The 20,593-nt window shown below is 40.3% G+C and overlaps 1 protein-coding gene across 4 annotated transcripts in view; it reads left to right on the forward strand.

The window, feature by feature from the left end:
- LOC101744993 (amidophosphoribosyltransferase) overlaps nt 1-20,402 on the forward strand; it is a 31,508-nt gene extending 11,106 nt beyond the window's left edge. For 3 of the 4 annotated variants that reach the window (XM_062672408.1, XM_004928601.5, XM_062672407.1), the window contains exons 3-14: nt 1,326-1,434; nt 3,335-3,481; nt 4,397-4,520; nt 5,944-6,074; nt 6,761-6,879; nt 8,288-8,323; nt 10,056-10,145; nt 10,802-10,960; nt 11,187-11,314; nt 13,900-14,121; nt 14,582-14,702; nt 15,639-20,402. In XM_062672408.1, coding sequence (XP_062528392.1) covers nt 1,326-1,434; nt 3,335-3,481; nt 4,397-4,520; nt 5,944-6,074; nt 6,761-6,879; nt 8,288-8,323; nt 10,056-10,145; nt 10,802-10,960; nt 11,187-11,314; nt 13,900-14,121; nt 14,582-14,702; nt 15,639-15,790 — 1,538 coding nt within the window. In that variant the 3' untranslated portion in view covers nt 15,791-20,402. The remainder of the gene's footprint in view (nt 1-1,325; nt 1,435-3,334; nt 3,482-4,396; nt 4,521-5,943; nt 6,075-6,760; nt 6,880-8,287; nt 8,324-10,055; nt 10,146-10,801; nt 10,961-11,186; nt 11,315-13,899; nt 14,122-14,581; nt 14,703-15,638) is intronic. The other variant, XM_062672409.1, reaches the window with a different exon arrangement.
- The last annotated feature ends 191 nt before the right edge of the window (nt 20,403-20,593 follow it).

Consider the following 20,593-nt stretch of genomic DNA (forward strand, 5'->3'; position numbering starts at 1 on the left):
TTTTCATCGTTTTTTGCTTTTGTTTTTTTCTGTACCTTTCTGGTTGCTCACTCTTTTACGTTTAGTCTAGCGCTTATTTCTATAGACCGCGATCGGTCCCGAAAGACTGACTACAATAATACAAGATTTTAATTTTAAATTCATCCCGATAAAAGTTCGGAGATAACACAAAATAAAACATTCGTATTGAGAACCTCCTATTTTATTTGAAGGCGGTTGAATATAAAAGTGTCCAAATATATAACAACAACATAAGTACAAGATAAATTTTTAACTACATTCAGACATTTACCCGCGAGACGATCTTCGCCTAGAATAATCTTCCTTTCTTCAGTCGTGCTCCTAATGTATGGAGGTCGTGACCACCTCCATCCATTAGTTTGGTCCTCGCGATGTTATGCTGACTCGTCTTTAAATATATATAACGCTAAATCTATGTTAGACGGAGACAGTCTAGAATAATCTAATGTTTATTAAGTATTGCACGGAATAAATTGTCAGTAGTAGGTATAACGTTAGTTACTGGTAACGAGCTGGATACGGAGACCGAGTTAGCTAGCTAGTTGGCTTGTGTACCAATTTAGGTAACTAGGCGTTCTGTATAAATCCTAGACAAAAAAAAAAACTATTCCTTAACTGTAATTGGAAGTTAGTTGAGGATCGATAAATGGCGTAAGTCAAGAGACTTGCTCACAAAGAAATGGTGGTTTAGCTGGGTAGAAGCTTTTAGTCAGTACTTTTATTCTCTCCCGGGTCACTCCTCTGGTCCATTGGTATCACTACATAGTATAAAACAAAGTCGCTTTCTCTGTCCCTATATCCCTATGTATGCTTAAATCTTTAAAACTACGCAACGGATTTTGATGCGGTTTTTTTAATAGATAGAGTGATTGAAGAGGAAGGTTTATATGTATAATAACAACCATTAAATTGTGGAGAAATCAATAATAAATTACAGTTTCCGAAGCGAAGCAAGGGCGGGTCGCTAGTATACTTATATACAGTAGTTTTTAGTAATCGGTGAAAATGAAAAAAATAAACCGTTAAATTTCCTTTACGATATACATATTATGTATGTGTATGTCGTTTGAGTTAGAGCTACAACGTACATTGGGCATTTTCTCAGAACTGCGGTTCGCTTGCAAAGGGTGTCACTTAAAACAACAGCAACGACGAATCAAGGGCTCTTAGTGTATATTTACCATTGCTGACTGTTGGTGATATCGTAGCCGTACCTTCATTTGCAAGGCTCGTCCTCCTTACGACGATAATCCTCAATGCTCAGGGTCGTGGCCTCCCTTATTTAATTGGTCTATTGTTTTCAGGATTAACACACGAATGCGGAGTTTTTGGGGCGATAGGCACAGGAAAATGGCCGACTCAGGTCGACATACCGCAAGTCATATGTTTGGGCTTGGTAGCATTGCAGCACAGGTAAGATGTACATTCGAGTACATATTGTTTCCAAACTGGCCTGATACGGAATGTTGAAAACCGTTTCGGATATACGGTGCGAATCTCCAATCACCGGATCTTTTCAGTGGGTCGCGACTCCGATCTGGTGATTAGATTCTTAGTCGATTTATAGGGCTAGTATTAGCAATATCTATTAGGTTGAGCTCATCAACCCGTCCGCGCGAATCTGGAATAGCCATTTAGGCGGCTACTCTTAGGCGAATAGGTTGGGGAAAAAAGTGAGTATTTCCAATAACGACTGATCAAGTACACCGTTCGACATATGCCTCTCCCAAGGCACGCCACGCGACCATCTCTATCCACTGCCCGTTGTTAATAATATATTAAAGACGTTAATAATAATCGGTTGATAGTACAATATATTTCGGTAACAGCGAACCTTATCATCATAACTTAGTGATAGTTTTCTTTTCTGGTCCGGAGGCCACTCCAGCTTCACCAAAACGTGGTATGTGCCCCGAAAACGCCATCGCTTATGATTTAATCGAATCTACGTATTTTATTTCGCATTGCGAGTACAATGCACGGTTTTGTAGCCTTTAAAACTATTAAGCGTGTCTGTAACATTTTGTTTTATTTGATACGATTCCCAGTATTTGAATATAAACACAGGACGTGTTTATAAAGGCGTCCTTCATTCATATTGAAATTGTAAACAGTTTTAAGCGACATGAATTCTGTGAAACTGTTTGGGGCTTTTGTCGGAACGTACGACACAGTAAATATTTGTTTTTTATGTATATTAAGTTGTAGAGCTTTAATATCGGGTCTGCGGTTCGGGCTAGAATTGAATGTATTGTTCCAAAATAATATTAGCATTGTTCAGTTAATAATTTACCTGTTGATATTGATAATATTAGTTTTAAATGTAATGTTAGTCTATCTAGCGTTCCCTCTAGAATTATATATGATAATAACATATGATATAATGATATGGAATATTCTAGAACGATTGAAAAATAATAAAATATAATACTTAGTTGCGTTATCTGTACAATAATAAGAAAACAACATTTAAAGCTTTTTAGTCTCCTTTATAAATTACTAGCTGACCCGGCAGACTTCGTAGTGCCTCAATCGATAAATAAAAGACCTAAACTTTTGTATAAAATAAACTTTAAACAAACAAAAGGAACCCGTCCGACGGGGGACGCGTCAAAGGAAAAACAAATTTATTTTTATTTAATTCCGAGCATTTTCATATTTATCTACATTTTAAACCTTTTCTGGACTTCCACAAATAATTCAAGACCAAAATTAGCCAAATCGGTCGAGCCGCTTTCGAATTTTAGAATTAGCCAAATCGGTCGAGCCGCTTTCGAATTTTAGCGAGACTAACGAACAGCAATTCATTTTTATATGTATAGATTAAGATTATTTTAAACAGTTTTCTTGAATTATATAAAACTGAACTTTTTTTCTGAATGACAGGCATCTCCATCCATCTGTCAAAGAAAAATATTTTTAAATCTAAAGAGTTTTAGAGGTTTTAAATACTAACGGTTTTTCTTTATGGAGGCGTAATTACTGGTGGTAGGACCTCTTGTGAGTCCGTGCGGGTGGGTACCACCGCCCTGCCTATTTCTGCCGTGAAGCAGTGATGCATTTCGATCTGAAGGGTGGGGCAGCCGTACCTATATTGAGATCTTAGAACTTATATCTCAAGGTGTGTGGCGCATTTACGTTGTAGATGTCTATGGGCTCCAGTAACCACTTAACATCAGGTGGGCTGTGAGCTCGTCCACCCATCTAAGCAATAAATAAATAAAGGGCATCATGTGGGCCATTGTCCGCCTTCGAATGTTATCAAACTTAGTACAAGGGTAGAAATTGTTATTTTTGATGGTTTTTCTTTTAGAGGACAAGAATCTGCGGGCATAGTGACGTCAGAGGGCGTGAGCGCCCGCACGTTCAACTCGCACAAAGGAATGGGGCTCATTAACAATATATTCAACGATGAAGCCATGAAGAATCTGAAAGGCAACCTCGGGATCGGCCATACCAGGCAAGTTTCTGGCTTTGTTTAATCTCTCCTCCTCGCTTCGGTTACCTCAATGCTGAAGGTCGTGACCACCTCATATTGTTTAATCTATTAAAGCAATGTAGACATTATCTGTAATCTATACTAATATATAAATCTACAGTGGTTTTTACGGATGTTCCGTTATAACTACTGAACTATGCATCCGATTGACTTGAAACTTGGTATCCATGTAGAAAATACATGTACTTAATGGATAGGCTAATATTTATATGAGTCTTAGACTCCCTAATAATAATGATAATAAAAAGCGAAGCGGGCGAGTACGGCTAGTATGTTATATCTGTATCTGTTCCGGTAGAAAATTGCAATCGATTTTCAAAACTAGCTTTCTTCTGGTGAGCTACATACATTTAAAATTATGAATATTGTTTAGTTTGACATTTTATGGATGCTGTATTTATACTGAGTGATTTTGTATTAAGTGACTTTCGAAGCCTATAGATATCACAAGAAGTGGGATCGCACATCTTAAGATATTTTGACCAGAACAGGTTTTGTTGAATATACTATAAACTTTACACTATATACTATTTTTTATTGTCCCTGGAAGACTCTTGTAGACGACCCTTCTGTGGTGAGTGGTTACCGTCGTCCATGGACGTCAGCAATACCAAGGCAATTCGCTGTTTACCATTGAGTACTCTCGTAAGAGGAGCAATAAGTAATTATCACGTTTTCATAATTTTTTTTTTTTAAGTTAATACGGGTGGACGAGGTTACAGCACACCTGGTCTTAAGTGGTTACTGGAGCCCATAGACATCTACAACGTAAATGCGCCACCCACCTTGAGATATAAGTTCTAAGGTCTCAAGTATTGTTACAACGGCTGTCCCACCCTTCAAACCTTCATCGTTTGTTATTGAATATTGTTACAGGTACTCCACATCGGCGGCCTCCGAGGAGGTGAACTGCCAGCCGTTCGTGGTGCACACGGCCCACGGTGCCCTCGCGGTGGCACACAACGGGGAGCTGGTCAACTGCAGCAGCCTCAGGAGGATGGTAATGTGCCATTATCTGTTTTTTTCCCTACCTATTCTAGTAACTAGAGGTTATACTAGATTCGCTCAAACCTGACGACGTTTTAACAGTAGCCGTAGCAAGAGCATTTGCAGAATCTACCACCGGATCGGAAACGTGACTCACTGAGGAGATCCGGCGAGAAACTCAGTGGGCTGTGTCTGAGGGTTAATTTACTCGTCGAGCCCTTCGTCGCAAGCGACGGGTTCGACGAGAACGATGACCGGTGCTTGAGGTACCTAAAAGCACCGTTAGTGGATCGGGAGGATCCGTAATGACGTGTTTAGAACGACATCGACTGTTTCCCATTCAGACCCCAGGTTCGGGAATGAAACCAACCTGTCTTAACAATATGCTGACATTACAGATTTTTAAAGAAATATGAAGTAAGGGTATTGAGGTGATAGGGAAAAAAAAGTATTGTTTTTTATAACTTTTTAATTTCCAAAATATTCACAAAATTTTGAAAACACAAAAATAAATTTGTTTAATTAATAAAATCAAATCAAATCTTCTTCTCTTTAATCTAATCTCTTTTTTCAAACGCGCCAAACGAAGTGATAAAAGTAAAAGAAAGTTTTTTTTACTCATTCCAAATTTAACATCCGCTTACCACGCATTTATCTTTTTTATTTTATCACATATATAATTAGCTCAATAATGTCTTTATTATAAATGAATATTCATTTTTGGAGATTACGTTAATAAGTACCCAATCAGTAAACCAATGTAATTGGAGATAATTACTATTAGAATGTGCTTATATGGTTTTTACTGGTGGTAGGACCTCTTGTGAGCCCGTACGGGTAGGTACCACCGCCCCGCCTATTTCTGCCGTGAAGCAGTAATGCGTTTCGGTTTGAAGGGTGGGGCAGCCGTTGTAACTATACTGAGACCTTAGAACTTATACCTCAAAGTGGATGCCGCATTTACGTTGTAGATGTCTATAGGCTCCAGTAACCACTTAACACCAGGTGGGCTCTTCCACCCATCAAAGCAATAAAAAAAATAAAAAAAGCGTGGTGACATTCACGTTTGATGTAAATGATTTGCAGTATCCACTTAATATAGGGTAGGCTGTGAGCTTATCTTCTTATTCTTTCTTCTCCACCTTATCCCACTAGGTGGGGTCGGCACAGCGAATTTTTCTATTCCATTCTCTTCTATCAGCCGTCATCTCAATATTCACTCCTCTCTCTCTCTCTCTCTCATCGCGTCATTCACACACTCCATTCATCTTTTTTCGGTCGACCTCTTCCCCCTCTACCTTGTAATACCATTTCCATAAATCTAGTCACATGCCGTATGTTCATATAATCTGTAATTTAATAAAGACTAAATCCATGAGTGACCGAAATTTTCAAGCACACCTAAACAAATTGATTACATCTCGCGCTCTTTACAGGTCCTTGGCAGAGGAGTAGGTTTGTCCACGCACTCGGACTCCGAGCTGATCACGCAGGCGTTGTGCCTCAACCCCCCCGAGGGGGAGAGCGACGGCCCCGACTGGCCCGCCAGGATCAACCATCTCATGAGGTGAGCCCCGTACACACACCCTGGTTACCAGACACCCAGATCTATATACTATACTTGAGACCTTAGATCTTAAGGTGGGTGGCGCATTTACGTTTTGGATGTCTATGGGCTCCAGTAACCACTTAACACCAGGTGGGCTGTGATTGTATTTGAGGGTGGGTATATGGTCCACTTTTTAGGTTCCATAGCCCGGCATTGTGCGACTAACTATACTGAGCATTCGTAGCAAATACAGCAGCTTAGTAATAAACAAAAAAACTCAAGTGTAATTTCATGTAAATTCACCTGAATTTGTGGGCGGCGATGAAAAATATGTAGCCCTATAGAATTAAATATATATGTCCAGTTTTATTTTATATCCTACTTATTCCACTACGAGTAATCTCGAGGGATTATACTAGATTAACCTAGCGAGTAGGAGAGCTCACGGGGCTCAGCCAGGCGAACTAGCCCTAGCAAGAAATGTCCAAACAACTTGTACCGGCTAATAAAATTCTGATTTTTTTTATATACAGAATGACGTCAGTGTAGTCTGCTTTTTGTCTATAAGAAATTAAAGTTCTTAAAACTAACTCTATCCGAGACTGTTACATTGTTATTACCAATCGTATTGATAATTAGCTTTCTATTAGACAATTAAAAATAAACACGGCTTAGCTCATGATTATTACTATATTTCTTTTTAGGCTGGCTCCTCTAAGTTATTCGTTAGTGATAATGCTGAAAGACAAGATCTATGCGGTCCGCGATCCTTACGGGAACCGGCCGCTGTGTCTCGGGAAGATTTTACCTCTCGGATCCTCGTGTAAGTACAATATGAACTATGATCTTTTATAAAGTACCCTCCTAATTACGTTAGTAACTGAGTTATCGCATAGATGAGGTGCGATTTCGCAAAAAAAAACGTTTCCAACAACAATTTTTTTTATTGATTAAGTGGGTGGACCGGCTCACGGCCCACCTGGTGTTAAGAGGTTAATGGAGCCCATGGACATCTAGAACGTAAATGCCGCCACCCACCTTAAAATATGAGTTCTAAGGTCTCAGTATAGTTACAAAGGCTGGCCCGCTCTTCAAATCGAAACGCATTACTGCTTCACGGCAGAAATAGGCGGGGCGGTGATACCTACCCGCGCGGACTCACAAGAGGTCCTACCACCAGTAATTATGCAAATTATAATTTTGCGGGTTTCATTTTTATTACACGACGTTATTCCTTCACCGCGTAAGTCAATCGTAAACATTTGTTGAGTACGTATTTCATTAGAAAAATTGGTACCCGCCTGCCGGACTCGAACACTGGTGCATCGCTACACACGAATGCACCGAACGTCTTATCCTTTAGGCCACGACGACTTTTAAAAATATTTACAGTATCATTTTAAATACCCCACAGAAACCATTAAATAGTTGTATTTGTAGAATATAGGTCTTTACATAAACATTAGATAAAGTTGTACCCGGGTTATATGCGAGAGTTAAGTTCAAGATCACATGTAGATTGCAATGTTGCGTTAATTAAAGTAGATAGTACTTAAAAATAATATCAATATGACAAACAAGGTCTGACACATTGAGCTCTGGTGTTGCATGATATTGAAATTTGCATGTGTTGGTTGATTTTATAAATTTTTTTTTCATGGCTTTTCCTAAAGTGGAATTTGTAAGTATTTTAAGTTAATGTGAGTAATGAATATGTTGAAAGATTTATAACAGAAGAAAGGTTTTTCGTGGGGTAGTCAACATTAGTTGAGTGTAAATAAATATTGATATAGGTTATAATGATTATTACTAATAAATCAGTCCTAATCTGTCCTGAGTTAATACAAACTGCCACGTATCAAAATACGTAGGATTATCAGTCAAATTGCTTGGGGTTAGGTTCTAAAATCCTCTGATTAGAAAAGTCGATACAAATAAACTATGTCACGTTGGTAATTGTATTTATTAGCGTAGTAGTAAATAACAAGCTGACATAAAGCTGTTGCCTTTTATGTCATCGCCGTTTAAATATAATCAAGTTATAAAAATATTTCCTAACAAATTCAATGATACTATCACTAATTATTTGTAGTAATACCCTATTAATTAATAATTGCGTTAACTATGGCTCAATGCGATTATTTGCGATGCTGCATTATCCGTGCACTTTTGCAGGCAACTGTACATGGGTGTTGTGGATGCAAATGAAAATTTCAAAACTTCTTTTACAGATATCTACAAAAAGTCATCGGCGCAGCATGAAGCGGGTAATGCATGAATCATTATCATTATTTACATACATTATATCACATCACATCATATCAAATCACATCACATTAGTTACATAACCGAGGGTTCCGTGCCCCTTTAAGCCGCGTGACAGTTCGACCTCATGTCTCAAGGGGGTGGTCGTATTAATGGTGTACTTGCTGCCGTCTGGGTCTGGTCAAATACCAGTGTGCTTAGTGCGAGTTTTTTAACGTTCTCGATAGCGTCAAAGTTAACTCATATTTGTACGGAATGGGATCGCTTGCGTACGTTTGCCGCTAGGGGCGCTGTTCCAACTGCATACAAAATTGAGTTAACTTTTACGCTATCGACAACGTGAAGAAACTAGCACTAAGCACACAGGTTGCAACAAAAACGTCACCAATAGCATGTCATTAAATTCGCGCACGTTCACATTCAAGCACGTCTTGATGTTAGTAAAAATCAAAAATCGAGGGGTCAAAAGTTATTTGGCTTAAGCGACGTTTTTGCAAATTTACAGGGGAGCTATTTCACGTCATTACGGATCCTCCCGATCTACTAATGGTGCTTTTAGGTACCTCAAGCACCGGTCATGGTTCTCGTCGAACCCGTCGCTTGACGAAGGGCTCTGCGAGTTAACCCACAGACACAGCCCACTGAGTTTCTCGCCGGATCTTCTCAGTGGGTCGCGTTTCCGATCCGGTGGTAGATTCTGCGAAGCACAGCTCTTGCTAGGGTTCGTGCTAGCAACGTCGTCAGGTTTGAGTCCCGTGAGCTCACCTACTAGCTCGGCGAACCTAGAATAACCCCTCGAGGTTACTAGAACAGGTAGAAAAAAAGAGCTATTAAAAGTTTAAAATTTGGAAAACAATATCATAACAAAAAAAAACCTCTTCGGCTATTTCAATGGAGTAAACTTAATTGAAGTTCAATTAAAAACATCGAACTGGTGATGCTAATACTAAACAATACGCACCTTTAATTACAAAGATAAATGTCACTTAAACCAAATTTCTTTTCACTTCTCGATATTATTATATCACTTCTTTGACGTGTACTTATATCACTATGTTTATCTGTGATGTTTCATTTATATGGGAATGGAATAATGTAGCTTCCAAACAGTGAAAGAATTTTTCATATCGGTTCAGTAGTTTCGGAGCCTATTCTATACAAACAAACAAAGAAATATTTCCTCTTTATAATATTCGGATAGATATACATTTATATTTTTAAATCATTAACTAAATGATTTTTTAATTTTTAACGAATCATTATTGGTTTTTACGTTCTACTGAACACTAACTGTCCATCATGTCATTGTCTTGAATGGCTCAGTGGTGCAATATTAGCGACCCTGACTTTTGCACCGAGGGTCGTGGGTTCGATTCCTACATCGGACAAATATCCGTGTGATGAACAGATTTATTTACTCTTCGTCTGGGTGTTTATTATCTATACATGTATATACTTAAACGTATATAAGTATGTATGTCAGTCTCTGGTATACGTAACACAGAGAATCCTAATCTGGGGCTAGATGGATGACCTTGCATGATTTGTTTTCAGTTATTTATATAATAGCCATTTTATATAATGTTTTTTTTTTTGTTTTATAAGTTAGGTGTTCGATCTTTGTACACTGTGATTACATAAGCCGTCATAAGCAAAGTAGAATTGAGTTTTGGAAAAAAAAATTAAGATCATTTTCAGAAAAAAATCTTATGATTATCTTTGTTCACGGAACAGTTCTAATGAACGGCTGCGCTAAGAATGGCGTGGACGACAGAGCAGAGGGTTGGGTCGTATCCTCCGAGTCATGTGGATTCTTATCAATAGGTAAAGTATTAGAGATTTCATTGTACTAGTTGGTAATTCACACTAAAATTCAATTAGTCGAGAAACACATTCAATTAGTCGAGACACATTGTTAATTGAACGAAGCGATCCTTCTGTATAGTTCAGATTTGTTTTTTTTATTTTGGCTAATTTTGTCGATTAAAAATATATTATGTATATATTAAATGCATTTAGAACTTTCGATAATCAAACAAATTTTAGTCCAAATGTCAAGACAAGTTAAACTTTAAAGTGTTCTATCTCATTCTCTCTTTTTGTGTCTCTTTCGTTTCTTAAACTTTTAAATTATAACGACGTTAAAGATTTGAATTTTCAAAAGTTTTAAAGTAAATTAGTGTAAAGTTTTTATCACTACATAGTATAAAACAAAGTCGCTTTCTCTGTCCCTATATCCCTATGTATGCTTAAATCTTTAAAACTACGCAACGGATTTTGATGCGGTTTTTTTTAATAGACAGAGTGATTGAAGAGGAAGGTTTATATGTACAATAACATCCATTAAATAGTGAAAAAATCAATAATAAATTACAGTTTCCGAAGCGAAGCGAGGGCGGGTCGCTAGTAAAGCTATAAGAGTAATATTGATTGTATATTCGGGATACACCGCCACTATGTTTCTGATGTGTGTGTGGCAGGCGCCCGCTACGTCCGCGAGGTGCTCCCCGGGGAGATCGTGGAGATGTCGAGCCACGGGATCCGCACCGTGGACGTGGTGGAGCGCCCCGCCGGGAACCACCAGGCCTTCTGCATCTTCGAATACGTCTACTTCGCCAGAGCGGACAGCATGTTCGAAGGTACTACTCAACTTTTATCAAATATAATACATAGACACAATATAACGTTTTTTTGCGCTTTTGTCTTTTCGAGCTTACCTGCCCTTTTGTCTTTTATTTATTTTTAATTTTATTTAATTGTTTTTTATGTGAAAGGCAGAAAATTATTTTATTATGAAATTACTATTAGTATCGTAGTAGTTGTATGTATGTATTCTAAGTATACTTAATATACTTTGTGTTGTAGGTCAGATGGTGTACTCAGCGCGCATGCAGTGCGGGCGCATGCTCGCCCGGGAGAGCGCAGTGGACGCCGACATCGTGTCCTCCGTGCCCGAGTCCGGCACGGCGGCCGCGCACGGCTACGCACGACAGGTACACCCGCACTCTGTGCGCCGGCACTACAGACGCGCACTCACAGCGCGGCGGACGCCGACATCGTGTCCTCCGTGCCCGAGTCCGGCACGGCGGCCGCGCACGGCTACGCACGACAGGTACACCCGCACTCTGTGCGCCGGCACTACAGACGCGCACTCACAGCGCGGCGGACGCCGACATCGTGTCCTCCGTGCCCGAGTCCGGCACGGCGGCCGCGCACGGCTACGCACGACAGGTACACCCGCACTCTGTGCGCCGGCACTACAGACGCGCACTCACAGCGCGGCGGACGCCGACATCGTGTCCTCCGTGCCCGAGTCCGGCACGGCGGCCGCGCACGGCTACGCACGACAGGTACACCCGCACTCTGTGCGCCGGCACTACAGACGCGCACTCACAGCGCGGCGGACGCCGACATCGTGTCCTCCGTGCCCGAGTCCGGCACGGCGGCCGCGCACGGCTACGCACGACAGGTACACCCGCACTCTGTGCGCTGGCACTACAGACGCGCACTCACAGCGCGGCGGACGCTGACATCGTGTCCTCCGTGCCCGAGTCCGGCACGGCGGCCGCGCACGGCTACGCACGACAGGTACACCCGCACTCTGTGCGCCGGCACTACAGACGCGCACTCACAGCGCGGCGGACGCCGACATCGTGTCCTCCGTGCCCGAGTCCGGCACGGCGGCCGCGCACGGCTACGCACGACAGGTACACCCGCACTCTGTGCGCCGGCACTACAGACGCGCACTCACAGCGCGGCGGACGCCGACATCGTGTCCTCCGTGCCCGAGTCCGGCACGGCGGCCGCGCACGGCTACGCACGACAGGTACACCCGCACTCTGTGCGCCGGCACTACAGACGCGCACTCACAGCGTGGCGGACGCCGACATCGTGTCCTCCGTGCCCGAGTCCGGCACGGCGGCCGCGCACGGCTACGCACGACAGGTACACCCGCACTCCGTGCGCCGGCACTACAGACGCGCACTCACAGCGCGGCGGACGCCGACATCGTGTCCTCCGTGCCCGAGTCCGGTACGGTAGCCGCGTACGGCTACGCACGACAGGTACACCCGCACTCCGTGCGCCGGCACTACAGACGCGCACTCACAGCGCGGCGGACGCCGACATCGTGTCCTCCGTGCCCGAGTCCGGCACGGTAGCCGCGTACGGCTACGCACGACAGGTACACCCGCACTCTGTGCGCCGGCACTACAGACGCGCACTCACAGCGCGGCGGACGCCGACATCGTGTCCTCCGTGCCCGAGTCCGGCACGGTAGCCGCGTACGGCTACGCACGACAGGTACACCCGCACTCCGTGCGCCGGCACTACAGACGCGCACTCACAGCGCGGCGGACGCCGACATCGTGTCCTCCGTGCCCGAGTCCGGCACGGTAGCCGCGTACGGCTACGCACGACAGGTACACCCGCACTCCGTGCGCCGGCACTACAGACGCGCACTCACAGCGCGGCGGACGCCGACATCGTGTCCTCCGTGCCCGAGTCCGGCACGGTAGCCGCGTACGGCTACGCACGACAGGTACACCCGCACTCCGTGCGCCGGCACTACAGACGCGCACTCACAGCGCGGCGGACGCCGACATCGTGTCCTCCGTGCCCGAGTCCGGCACGGTAGCCGCGTACGGCTACGCACGACAGGTACACCCGCACTCCGTGCGCCGGCACTACAGACGCGCACTCACAGCGCGGCGGACGCCGACATCGTGTCCTTCGGGTCACCGGACACAATATAATTTAAGACTTGGACTACACGTCTTAAGACGGTCGTGTCATTCCATTTTGATAGGACGCGAGGCCTTCGGTCCATCTGCAGTATTAACCTTTTACACTCGAGAGGTGAGTCGCGCGGAAATTCCATGAACCATGTAAACTATTTATGTTACTTTATTTGATGATTGATATCTTGTATATTTCTTTCTTATCTGTATTTATCGTTCTTTTTTGTCGTTTGTAATTAAACCATGTGATGAGCGATATTGACCTCTCGCGTGCAAAAGGTTAAAAAAATTATCATACTATATTTAGAGAGCAATAGACAGGGTAATTATGTCTTTCGCATATTACCGTAACATTCAAAAAAAAAAAAGATTCACATAAATGATGTTATTAATAATGATTAATGGTCCCGCAGAAGGTGAAATTTTATTTTAAAACATTATTATGGTTCTATTGTCAAACAATATTATACTTTTATAATATAACCACAGATTTCGCCAAAACTACCCTATAAATAAATATTAATAAAGACAAACAATATTAATCTATTCTCAGTTTGACCACAGACTTTAAACAATAACAAAAGTTTGACAATTGACAATAAAGAAAGAGTATATTTTTATGTATGTGTGTGTAATGTTTTTGTTATTGATACAATGTGTACCTATTTTATGCAAGATTAAAGAAATTATTAGCATTCTGCACTCCTCTATATTCTCTATAACTGTGGCAAATGTCATACTCTTTCGCTCGCGCAATTTTCGCAACAAGCTGTACTAAGTTTTTGCTTCACGTATTAATATATAGATTAGTTCATTCATATTATTTTTTTATATTTCAGTCCGGCATTCCGTTCATGGAGGTTCTGTGCAAGAACCGGTACGTCGGGAGAACGTTCATTCAGCCCTCAACCCGGCTGCGGCAGCTCGGCGTCGCCAAGAAGTTCGGCGCGCTCTCCGAGAACGTGAAGGGGAAACGGATCGTGCTCATAGACGACTCCATAGTCCGGGGGAACACCATCGGACCCATCATCAAGTTGCTCAGAGACGCGGGGGCCGCTGAGGTGAGGCACGCCCGCATATTGGCATATTGAGACCTGTTATTACGGTTCCTCCCGATCCACTAACGGTCCTTTCAAGCACCGGTCATCGTTCTCGTCGAACCCGTCACTTGCGACGAAGGGCTTGACGAGTAAATTAACCCATAGACACATCCCACTGAGTTTCTCGCCGGATCTTCTCAGTGGGTTGCGTTTCCGATTTGGTGGTAGATTCTGCGAAGCACGGCTCTTTTATAATATCCAAAATAGACTGTAAAAGTTGCTAATTTTTATTTTCCGTGCAAAGTTATTTATTAGACACGCATTATAACCCAAAAAAAACACAAAATGTAACAAAAAGTAAAAAATGTTGTTCCAGTTTTGTACGTTAACCATTGACGGTCCGTGAAATATGACTAGCAGCTGTGTCAATATCGAAGCAGCAATTTATACTATAGTTTACGAATTGTTTCGGCTTGTACAGGTCCACATAAGAATAGCGTCGCCGCCGCTGAAGTACCCGTGCTACATGGGCATCAACATTCCAACGCGCGAGGAACTCATCGCCAACAAAATGGACTCCTTCAAGCTCGCGGAGCACGTTGGTGAGTGGACCATTGTGACCATGTCTTGAACAAAACTTTACATGGCCAGTGCTGTAATCTCTTTACAAACAAAGTTAGGACTTGGAATAGCGCTCGAGGAACGCCGAGGAGTTAAGTTGACTTCGAACGGACAATAGCAAAAATTATATTAGAAACTAGCTGACCTGGCAGATTTCGTAGTGCCTCAAACGATAAATAAAAGACCTAAACTTTTGTATAAAATAAACTTAAAACAAACAAAAGGAATTCGTCCGACGGGGGACACATCAAAGGGAAAATAAATTTGTTATTTTTATTTCATTCCGAGCATTTTCATTGTTACCTACTTTTTAAACCTTCTCTGGACTTCCACAAATAATTTCAAAACCAAAATTAGCCAAATCGGTCCAGCCGTTGTCGAGTTTTAGCGAGACTAACGAACAGCAATTCATTTTTATATATATAGATTATTTTTTAGCGTAACTTAAGAATATTTATGATTCCCCAATATTAATAATACGGTGATGCCCACTCCCTCAGGCCATTGAGAAATTACTATACCTATGTAGTCATTTTTTTATCATAAATATCTGACTTTCGTACCTTCCTCGCTCAATCACACCGCATATCGACTGCAATTTTTTATTTATGGATTAGACGAGTGTCTAATTTACTTTTACTGCCCAGCTTGTGTTAAGTGGTTACCTGAGCCCATAGACAATCAAACAACCAATGTAAATGCCGCCATCCACCTTGATACATGAGTTCTCAGTTCCTTAGTACCACGGCTGCCCCACCCTTCAAATTGGAACGTGTTATTACTTCGCGACCAAAATAGACAGGGTGGTGGTACCTACTCGTGCGAGCACAAGAAGGCCCACAACCATTAAAAAGTAACGCCTACTCCGACCAGCCATATAACAGGAGTGTGGACATTGACCGTGTTATTGTTTGCAGGCGCGGACAGTCTGGAGTACCTGTCGGTGGAGGGTCTGGTGAGCGCCATCCACTACAACATGCGCACGCCCCCGGACGGCGTGGGCGGGCACTGCACGGCGTGCCTCACGGGCGACTACCCCGGCGGGCTGCCCGACGACGTCGACTGGTGAACTGCGACGCGGCGGCCCACATCTCACCGAACTTCACTTCTCATCGCGACTATAGTAGAATTATTTTGTCCGTGCAGTTTGGGTCATAAAACATAACCCGGCTTGGGCGGTGAGCATGTTGCGCGGGCGCAACGCCATTATCGATAAAAATAAATGAGTTATCGAAAGCAGGTACAGGCGGCGGGGCGGCATACGATGGGTGGTGAGACATTGTTATGTTAACAGTCATCTGTTGTACCTACCTGCAAATTATAGTATATATGTCGAAGAGAAATGTGATTTTGTGCATTCGCTCTCTGAGTTTCTTTAGTGACACAATGGCTACTCCTTTGTTTTGTACCAAAACGACAGAATTTATTCAAATATTTAGCTTGTTGGCAAAAATATACCAGCAAAAGCACGTGTTATTATAAACAATGTGTTACAATTTTTCACTGAAATGAGAATAGATCCCGAAAAGTTACAAAGTGTTAATTTCTGCCGTTCTCGTTAACTCGCTGCGGCGGTATGTGGTGTAAGTGTTCGATTAGCGATTTTTTCTTTCATTTTATCACTAACCCACAAAATGACAAAACTAAATACACTATCGATAACGCATTATCGACTACAATAATGCGCATCACTATGCCCGGCCATAAGGCTCCTGAGTGGAAGAGAGAACGAAATACTCGCTTCACCGCTCCGATTTTTTATGACCCAAACTGCACGGACAAAGTAGTTCTACTATAGTGACATCTCGTTGCAACTACTGCTGACATGTCGACCGTAAGCTGCCAATACCTCCTAACTACTCTATCGCCTTTTCGTATTAAAGGCTTCGTCAAACAGAACGCATACTTAGCGCTGCGTTTTAACGTCGCACTATTTTCATGTCACACAAATTGACACAACGCAGTCCAACACTCCTTGACGCAACGTAACATTCGCCAAATCATAGTGCCTTTCGGTAGCAGTGTGAAAATTTAAAAGTATTAAGATGTCGAGTGATTCAGATGTGTCATTGTATAAGCATGGGTATTTTCTAACTATTTCTATAAAATTTTCGGGCATTATCTAGAATTTTAATACATATTCACTCGGAAGCTAAAATAAAATTTGTAAAAGATTACAACGCTTGATGTGAAAGCGGCCTAACGCCGCGACAGAGCGTTGCGTACTTATAAGGCTGGGGCTCTGTTTGACAGTATGTTACCCTATATAGGAGTACAACACATCTCGGCGTCATAGCGCGGCGTCAGTTTACGCTCTGACGCGCACTAACTACGCGTTCTGTTTGACGAAGCCTTAAAAGTGTACAATTGTCCAAAAATATTCGAAATTGAGTTAATATGCGTAAAAAAATTGGTATCACCAGTATTTTTCTCATAAATACCGTCAAAAGAGCGTAGTTTAGGTTTAGATTATTTTTTTAGTTTACCCATGTTTTGACTACTATTAACAAAATTTTATACATAATTTTATCTTACTTTAAAAGACAGATAATGTAAATGGTAAAATATTTTTTTTGCAAATATTGCAAATTTGATTAATATTAAAAATATTACATGTTAAACCTTTAAGACACTCTCCTGTAAAATTAGTAAGTTTTGAGATTATACAGTTTTATTCCGAGAAGACACTATGTGCTTATTGCGAGTTTATTAACGTTCTCGATAGCGTAAAAGTTAACTCATATTTGTATGGAATAGGATCGTTTGCGTACGTTTGCCGCTAGGGGCGCTGTCCCATCTGCATACTAAATTGGCTTAACTTTTACGCTATCGAAAACGTTAAGAAACTCGCACTAAGCACACTGATGGGAAGTTTACAGGAGACCATAAAAAGTTAACAAAACACGGATGGTATTGATGAACCCAAAATCCAAGCTTATTATTTTTACAGTAGTTCTATATTGCTAAGAAGAAAACATTCAAATCACGTCACGTCCATTTAGGGCTGTAAGTAAAATAATCAATTAAATGTTATTTCTTATTGGTGTAAGTTCTTAAAAAGAAAACAAATAATATTTTTTTAAATAATATATTATTACAAAAATACAAATAAAAGTAGCCACTGCTATCTTTAAGAAAAAAAAGCTAACATATGGCGCAAAATAATAAAAATTTCAGCAAAAACGTCAGTTGGGAGGTATTGGCAGCTTACGATCGATATTCTATTAATATTTTTGTTTAGTTTTAGATAAGTAAACATCTCCTGTAAAGTCAAAAGCTAATAATGATTTATTAAAACAAAATATAAATCCCAATTATCATAAATTCTAACTATAAAAAAAATGTAATGTTGGCACATTACTTAAAGGATTTCTTTGACATTAATAAAATTTTACTAAAAACTAGAGATAACGTATGCACAGGTCTATAAGTCGTATCCGGTACAACGGAGTTGGAATTTAGAGTTTTGAAGCTTGGATATCATTTTAAATACACAATTATCATTTATGAATACTAAGTACTGTAATAATTAAGCACTCACAAGTTCAATTTAATAGTTTCATGTAATGTTCTGGGTAATAAATATGGGGATTTCCAAAAGTTTATCTATAGAGTTTTTTGATGTTAAATAAGTTATCAGGGGGAGTGGGAGCATAGAAGTGATTGATTTTAAATACTGTAAAACCGCCAAATCAATATTTACAGGCCATTGTAGTAGCTTAAACTTAAAAAATCAATGTATATTATTTTATCTTTAAATTTTAATTAAAAAAAATACATTTTAAAACTGCAATAACTCGAATGATAATAAATATTTGTATGTACGATTTGTAAAATATATCAAAATATATAATTGGTATTTCTAATGTTGTACGACAGAAATGCAAAAAAAAACCAAGTCGAAATTTTTTTAATAGCTTATTATGGTTAAAAAAAAAGAGTCAATCTGTGAACAAGCTCTCGGGGCGTTCAGCTTTAAGTGTTAGAGCCCGGATACAACAAAACATGGATGTCGATACACACCTGGAGATATGAGGTCCAAATCTCAATTGTATAGTGCGAAGAAAGGCACTGGTTTTTTGCGGGAGAAAGTGGTGGTACGTACTTGTGCTACTCACAATATTGTCGTATTATTGCAATATTTTGGTATCAATTAGAATTATATGCAAAAATTGGTCTGAATGTTTACATTCCTCACGTACTGAGTAGTCAAGAAAATTTAATGTTTTATTTATCTATGTATAGTACTCTCAAGGCCACAAAACTAAAGTGAGTTTATCGGATTACATTTTTTTGTTAGATTTTGACTAAACTGTACTTACTGGTTACGATCTTGGACCACAGAGGTGCGGTTTGTCACAGCGAACCTTCCTCATTTTACCGTCTACTCTTGTCCGGTTGAATAATGAAACCATTCATCGATCTAGTATTTAGTATTTTTATCCTACACCATTGAGTCAAGAATAAATCCGTAAAGATTGTCTATATCTATCATAGGTCAATGACCAATCAATATCTCATGACGATTTGCACTTTCGCACGCGTCTGTACAGGCGCTAACGATCTACTTACAAGTAAAGCGGACGGTGATATATCGTCCTTATTAAATACGTACAATGTTAATTGCAAACTCTTAAAAATAAGCCATTAAATATCCAATGACCTCAAGGTACAACTTTATACTTTATTGTAATTGTTCGGACATACACGACGAACACATAAAAAGAGTGCATTTAAAATTTTATATATAGTATGTTATGTGAAAAACCTTATTTATGCAATATGAGACACTTATGTTATTAAGGGCTGTTCAGAATGTGCCTTGATATTATCTAGACTTGAATGTTATAGATAGACAGAATTGTTAAGCCAAGCTCTCGTAAATATGATTTTTATGAATTGCAATTAAAATTAGATCCTTCGATTTCGATCTAAATGTTTTTGGTTGATTATAAACGAAAAGAATATCATTCATTTAATGTATAATATTCAATAAATTTAATTATTGTTTCAATAAAGTATATCGATTTTAATGTCTGTTTCCCAACCCTCAGCTAATATTATACTTTCCGAAATCCAACAGTAATACATTTTTATATACATAAATATAATATAATATAAATATAATAGTATAATTTTGTTACTTGAAACATTTTTATTACATAGGGCTCGGATTCAAGCATTATTTTGAAGATAATTGTATTTATTGTGTCTTCCAAAACCATAGGAATATTACAATATATATTATACAATGTTTTTAATTTTCCTGTAATGAAATTTAGTTATCTTCACTAAATATAACTTATTATTAGAAAGAAATTCTCGAATATTTGCATGTAGGGTACATGTACTCTTCTTAAATGTATCCCTATTTTCTGGAGGTAAAAAATTATCAAGTACATTGTATTTTGTAAATCTAATATCAACACAAATGTAAAAGTTCCTTTACTGTACATTCCCTGAATTAACAAATACTAGTTAAGCAACTAACAAATGTAGTAATTTTATTTATTGGCCATTTACATATATCTATTTGTTATCTGGGTCTAGTGAAGTCGATATAACTCACTGTTCATGTTAAATTGTCTTTGAATACTTCTCTCAGACGATGGAGAGAAACCGGCCGATATATTAAAATCATATTTTTAGTCTTAAGATATTAAAATTATTTTTTTATTTAATTGTGAATGTGTTTTATTTATTAATCGATATCTTCTCAGTGAGTCTCGTTTCCGATCCGGTGGTAGATTCTGTGAAGCACGGCTATTGCTAGGGTTCGTGTTAGCAACGTCGTCAGGTTTGAGCCCCGTGAGCTCACCTACTAGTTAAAGTTACGCTGAAATAGCCTCTCAAGGCTCTCAGCTTAGGTAGG

This window comes from Bombyx mori, chromosome 15 (genome assembly GCF_030269925.1).
Source record: "Bombyx mori chromosome 15, ASM3026992v2".
NCBI lineage: Eukaryota > Metazoa > Arthropoda > Insecta > Lepidoptera > Bombycidae > Bombyx > Bombyx mori.